The 6,734-nt window shown below is 41.5% G+C and overlaps 1 protein-coding gene across 3 annotated transcripts in view; it reads left to right on the top strand.

The window, feature by feature from the left end:
* limk1a (LIM domain kinase 1a) overlaps window positions 1–6,180 on the top strand; it is a 106,100-nt gene extending 99,920 nt beyond the window's left edge. For 2 of the 3 annotated variants that reach the window (XM_080428687.1, XM_080428688.1), the window contains one exon: window positions 528–6,180. In XM_080428687.1, coding sequence (XP_080284813.1) covers window positions 528–732 — 205 coding nt within the window. In that variant the 3' untranslated portion in view covers window positions 733–6,180. The remainder of the gene's footprint in view (window positions 1–527) is intronic. The other variant, XR_013933180.1, reaches the window with a different exon arrangement.
* The last annotated feature ends 554 nt before the right edge of the window (window positions 6,181–6,734 follow it).

A 6,734-nucleotide genomic window follows, 5' to 3' on the forward strand; every position in this document is an offset into this window, starting at 1 on the left:
GTGTACTTAAGTACAGTACTTAAGTAAATCTACTTAGTTACTTTACACCACTGAACCCTAGCATCCCTATCAGATGAACATTCTGCTAAAATAATAATGATATTAATGAGTTCATACGCGCCCATTTCCACCCACCGTCCATCCGGGCTATGGGACCACAACCATGACTACACATCCCATACTAGCCTGTGAGGACCGGTCACAAAAATGCCAATAAACAGCTTAGATTTGGGGAAAGTGAGGAGAAACTGATCACACGGACTGACTGACGGAGTTTCCTTCATTTTATAGTAAGATAAAAGGATTTTATAGTAGGATAAATTGTATACAATGGACTTTACATTTGAAACAAATCTCAAAGTGCTAAATTTACAAGGTCACAGCGGTTTGTGTTGGGGCACCTTGTGAGCTTGTAGATTGGATGTTTTCATTGAAAAGATTTGGTGTAGAGGGGGGAAAAAGGAGGGGACCAAGTGCAGACCACTCGGGTACCTGGTTTAAGTTGTTAAAATGTCTTTCTCTTGTAGTCCGCCGTTCACCAAACTGGAGGAGTGGCTGGGGAACTTGAAGATGCACCTGGAGATGGGCCTCCCCGTGGTGACTGAACTGGAACAGCTACACAAGGCCTTCTGGACCAAACACAGCGCCGTGGCCACCACCACCACCACGCGGCCAGAGAACGGCCTCCACCCCCACGCCGAGCAACCAGAGGAGGCCGCAGCTACCAGCTAACTCCCCACGGCGCTGGTGGCGTGGGTGGCAGTGAATGGCAGAGAGAGACGGGAGCTTTGGCAACCTGACTTACGTCAGCGTCAGCGGGCGTGGTGGATGGATGGCAGGGTGTTGCCTCTAAGGACAGGTGTACTGTGAATACCCCTCCACACCCAGATAAACGCAGTTGGGTGTGGAAGGAAACAGTCTGGCTCTCTAGCTGAACAGGTTGGTCTATGGAACGTCAAATCAACAGAAATGTTATTACCGTAGCTTTGATGTTTTGCTGCACCCTAAGATAACCTGAAGCTGATAAACAGGTCAGATCATCTCACCAGTCAGTCAAACTGTTGAAGCTGTAAAGTTATATGGCCATAGCGGTGAAGTAAGATCATGTTTAGCCTCATAATTTAAGAGTTCGAACAGTATCAGTTGTTCTGCGTGTGTTTGCTAAGTTTCACCCGCGTGATCTTGGGTTTTCGGTTTGGATATCAGAGGTCAATGTTTTTTTAAATGCTACGGAGAGGGGCGCTTTCTACGTGCAAAGACACAGTATACGTCCAGATCCACTCACTTGTCCAGTTTTAGAGAATTAATTGAACCGAGGCTTTCTGAGCTTCTTCTAAAGGCCGTCTGAAAAGTGCATGACTGTAAATAATGGTGTCGGGTCACATCCCTGTCAACGTGAGCCCCTGTCTGTCCCCAATGTACGTGACCTGGTTTGCACACTTCCAGTAGAATAATGAATACTAGGCCAACTTGTGTCTGTCACGCTGCTCTCCTCTCCGTCACATCGTGTAGCACTGATGAAACTCCGAGGTACACATCGTTTTGCGTTCGGTACACTTCGCCTCCTGATCTTTTAAACGAGTTGTTAACTTATTTCTGTGATTTTCTGAGGTGAAATCTTCTTTGCTTTCAAACCCATACTGTTGTACATAGCTTGTGATATTGTAAATGTTTTAAATATTGTAAAATGTATAGACATATTTTATATACGTACTGTATGCTACATTGCCATATTTTTATTGGGCTACCGGCTGAAATTTACGGAGAAAGGCTTGACTGCAGTCAACATGGGGGGGAGGGGGGGGAGACATTGGAGTCACTATGATAGCAGTGTTAGGGATGTCAAAGGTAGTGTAAGTGATACTTTAAATTTTTTGTTAAAAGGTTAAAGCTCTATATAGTAATCATATTATCATAAATTGCTCTCCCGATTTGAAAATGTGTTTTCTGTTTACTAAAGAGACGGGGAGACGCCTGTTACTGAACGAACACTCTATAGCAATCATTACTGAATATAGAGCAATTTAACACTTACTTTAACACAGAAATATCACTTACGCCACCTTTTGATCGTTTGAGTCAAACTAGACAAAAATAGCCGATCTTACAAGCGCGTTGATGAGCTTGTTAGATCGGCTATTTTTGAGGTGCAACACTGGTGCACAACTAAGAACTAAGTATACATCAGGCTTTTAGAACTCAACCATTACATTCTCTCACGACATCACCGCAAAATTCATCATGTTTGTTTATAAGTGAACATGGGAGCTGTCTCTTAAACCTCAGCCATGCAGTTACTGTGTCACTGTGTCATTAAGACTCGCCACAAACACAATCACAACATACAATCACATGCTAAGACAACGTCTCCTTGAATGGGTTGATTGGTATCTTAACATGTTCTTGTTTTTGCCGAAAACCCCAGACATAGTTGATAAATGTCTAGTGACCACCTTCAAAGTGTTAATCGTCAGTCGTTAAGCCTAATTCATGCTTTGTCATAAGGAGGCGTGGCTCGCTGAACATGACTGATTTTCAATTAAACAAGACGGGGGTCTAATATCGGCGTGGCTTCCCTGTGAATCTCTGATGTCATGTTGATGACGTCATTCTTGCTCAAATATGGAGTTCCACCTGGCTCCAGACTGGCCTGGGTGTGACCGTGGATCTGAGATAAAGAGTTCACAAAAAAAGAACATCGTTATTATTATAACATTGATTGAGTTCCTTGGCCTAGCTCACAGCAGGCTTAAAGATGTGACACTGATTGGTGCACTGGTTTGCGAGATTAACACACAAATCGGGGATATACGTACATAATAAATACATACATACATTCGGACAGACGCTTTTCTAGGCGACTCGCTCCCTCCCTATCTACCACGACGTACTGTATGTAGCAGTAGTGGCTCAGAGCGTCTGCCTGATGACCAAAAGCTTAATGTCTCCCCCAGCCAGGGTAGCGGATACGAGGTTGGCTTTCCACACGTACACATACAAACGAGATGCGTCATGCTTTGTTTAGTTGAAAATCAATGAATGAATTTGGCTTCATTGAGTGTGTGGAGGTGATGAGAACGTCTGCTGTCATACACATATCTCTCTCTCTCTTTCCTTTCATGGAGTGTCCATGTGGGACGCCCCACTGTTTAAAATGCTGGCTGTAAATACTTCTGTTCGTGTCGGTCTGTCTGTCTCTGTGCGTTGCATATACATTCTATCGCTCTCTTTCGCTGTCACCTTTCTCTCTTTCTGCACCTTCTAACATTCAGTAACTCTCTAATAATCTGAAATCAATTTCTTTTATCTTAGTTTTTTCACCATAATTCCTGATTTATACTTGGTTGCGTTGCTGCTAATTTTAGCTGTGCGACACTTGGCGCGCAACCACATATAAATGGGGCGTAACAACGCAAGCTGCATGGTGTTTCTAGCTAGGTGTGGTTACTTAAGCTATTAAACCAAGCTATTTTTGTCTCTTAATACATTGTGAATTTAAATAAGAAAACAAGGAATAAAATACGATAACGCGTGAATGGAGAACGACATGTTAAAAAAAAGTTTGAATCGTATAAAAAAACAGCATCTCTTTTGATATGAAACCACTGAAATCTTTTTGTATAGATTTGAGTACTTTAATTTGCACTATATTACCCAAGTGGCATCTTGAAGCCATGATTCCTTTTTTTCTCTCCTCTTTTGGGCTACTTGTGATAAAGAATTCAAAATGACATTGGTTCAGGTTGATACAGTATATAATAATATATGAATGCAAGACACTGATTGAGCCTTTCAAAAATGGTGTCCTGGGAAATCCATCCTCTTGATAACACAAGCCAGAGAATCGGATGATTTATTATCATTAATCAAAATTGTGACTGCCTTTGTTAATACCACTAGATGTTATTGCAAAAAGTAAGTAATTTGGTGGATTTTTAAAGTAAGTTCACCATCAGGGCCATCCGGTGTGGCCGTAGCAGTGTAGGTAGAGATACCAAGATCAGAAGGTCACCACCGGTTTGAACAAAGACACTTAACCACCCAGAGCTCTTGCCGAGCGCTCATCAAGAGCTCTGAAAAAAAAAAGCCATCTGAATAAGCCATCTGCTGGGGTGAAGAATGCAGAAAAGTGCATTCTTATGTCCTTATTCAACCCCAGCAGCACACCATGCAGGAGAGACACACAACGTTGTCTGGTTGGTTGTTGCTACCAAGAGGATGTTGAGGACCCGACTCTGCCTGTTGCCTACAGACTGGTCCTTTGTGAATGAAATCCTGTGTTGTTTATGAGTGGTTTCATGATGTGATGATGTCCCAAAGAGGCTTCCACTGCTGTTCGCCTCTCTTTTATAATCCAACCCCTTTAACCACATGAACCTGGGAGGAGTCCCTATTTTGGGCATGTCATTATCGGCGGAAATGGTCAAACAATAGCAAACATTGTGGGCTTGTGGGCTTATTATATAGCTGCTATTTTTCCTATTCGTCGTACGACAAACTATATTATTATAGGGCTTATGTGGTTAATCAAGTGGTTAAAGTGGCTTGGTCTCACCTTCCTTCCACCTTCATAACTTTCTGGCTCAGGGCCGTAAATCTTTCTGGAGCTACTTTACAATTCAATTAATTGCAGTGACATCATATAGGAGAGCAGTATTCTACAATCACAGTATAGTAACTGTTAAAGGTCAGTTTATGCTTTGTGCTTTGTGGGTCAAACAACACCACCTCGCATCACTACGTGTCTCTCACCGCGTTCTGAGATTGGAGCGTTCATACTGTCTGTGTCTTGCCGACGGTGTCGCCACACAAAATGTAAACAAGGAACAGGATGTAGTCTCGTGCACCTCCATGGTAACGGAGCTTAATACCAATCAGAGTAAACTCAACAATTTATGGGTCGGGTCTGCGACCATTCGTTTTTCCCACGCTGGGCAAGAACAGGGCTGCGTTGAGTGTCTAAACGGAAGTACCGGAATTTGGCGGAAGTACCGCCCAAGGAAATGGCGTTGATGCTTTACAAATCTGTTTACTTTCTCCATGAATGAAATAAGTGTTGTGATTGGTCAAAAAAATATTGTTTCCGGGGGAAATGCATACGACGGAAGTCCCACCCATAAAGTTATAATATATCTAGAGGGCGGACTGCCCGGCCCCCACCTTTCATTTCAATGAAAGTTTCTCACAAGCGCATGAAGCACCCGGAAGTACCATCCTCTACTTCTTGGATTGGAAGCCAATAGAGCAGGCGCACTAGCGTTTCAGACGGTAGAAGCATACGCCGTAGCGTCCCAAATGCGGAAGTCCTGCGATACCAGATTTAGCCACCAGGCTTCTGAGGCTTCAACCATTCTCCGCGGAGATGAGTAAAAGCTTAAGTTTTTCTAGAGATTACACACCATCTGAGAAGTTGCTCAGTGACTAATCTTTTACATTTCACTTTCGTTTGACATTTGTTGCGTAAAGCATAAATTGACCTTAGACTTCAAACGAGCATGCATATAATGAACCAACACAGAAAATATCTCTGTTACTTAATTAAGACCATATCCCACTGATAATAATATTTGTCAGCAGACTTGAATACGAGTGATTTCGCAGTGTCTCCATTCCAGCTCAAGCTGTTACTGTTATGTGAAGCATGTTCCAACGTGTGTGTGTGTGTGTGTGTGTGTGTGTGTGTGTGTGTGTGTGTGTGTGTGTGTGTGTGTGTGTGTGTGTGTGTGTGTGTGTGCTGAATGAGAATGTTGTCGCAGCACTTCTTTTTGCAAAGGATCGTTACCTCTTCAATAATGCTGTGCCTTTGTTTTAAGCTAGCCTTGCCAACGACTTCGAAAACGTATCCATTTTGAACTGATTTCCTTTTTTTGTATCATAAAGCAAGCCTGATTCAAATGGATGGAATATTGTTATTGTTGTCGCTGATACTTATATATGTTTTATGATATTTTCCTCTTGTTCTGTATCATATTTATATTTTCCAGATCTCCCATTGTCGGTTTTGATATTTTTAGGATTATGTTTCTTTTTGACTTATTTAATTCTTTTTTCTTTTTTTTTACACAAGCTGTGAAAACAATTCTGCACTTTAATCCTAAACGTGAATATTTAGAATCTGAGGAGGCGACTGGTTTTTCATCGCAGCTGAAATAAAACTGTTGCTCCTTAAACCAACCAAAGATTGAAATGTTTTTTTTGTTTGTTTGTTTGTTTGTTTGTTGGTGTTTTGCAAGTGCGCTACATTCCAAACATTATGAGACCAATACAGGTAAAAAAAAAAGGATCATTGATTATTGTTAATTATTTTCTCCACTTTTTTAACCATGAGGACCACTTTCAACCTGGCAACCCTATTCTGTGGATGTCATTATGGGCAAAATCTTTCAAAATGTTCCAAAAAACAAAACATGTTTTCCATAATTTTTCAAAATAACGCAAAAAAAACTATCTACAAGCACATAATACGTTTCACTGTGATGCATTGCGCACTCTTTGCTCAGTACTGTAGTACAACGTATACATATAGGGCTTTAAGTGGTTAAAATATGGAAACAAGTTCCTTGTGTAATAAAAATAAATTTGGTTCTGAAATTAGATGCTACGTCACAAGGGGCTAACCTTTCAATTCATTGTGAAATACAGGGTTTCTGAAATTGCAAACACAATACATAATCTGTAGGGGAGGGGGGGGGGAAATGATCCACATACACTTTTTTCTTCTTTTTAACTTCTTT

Source organism: Gymnoscopelus braueri, assembly GCF_963280865.1.
Source record: "Gymnoscopelus braueri genome assembly, chromosome: 5".
NCBI classification, from domain to species: Eukaryota; Metazoa; Chordata; class Actinopteri; order Myctophiformes; family Myctophidae; genus Gymnoscopelus; species Gymnoscopelus braueri.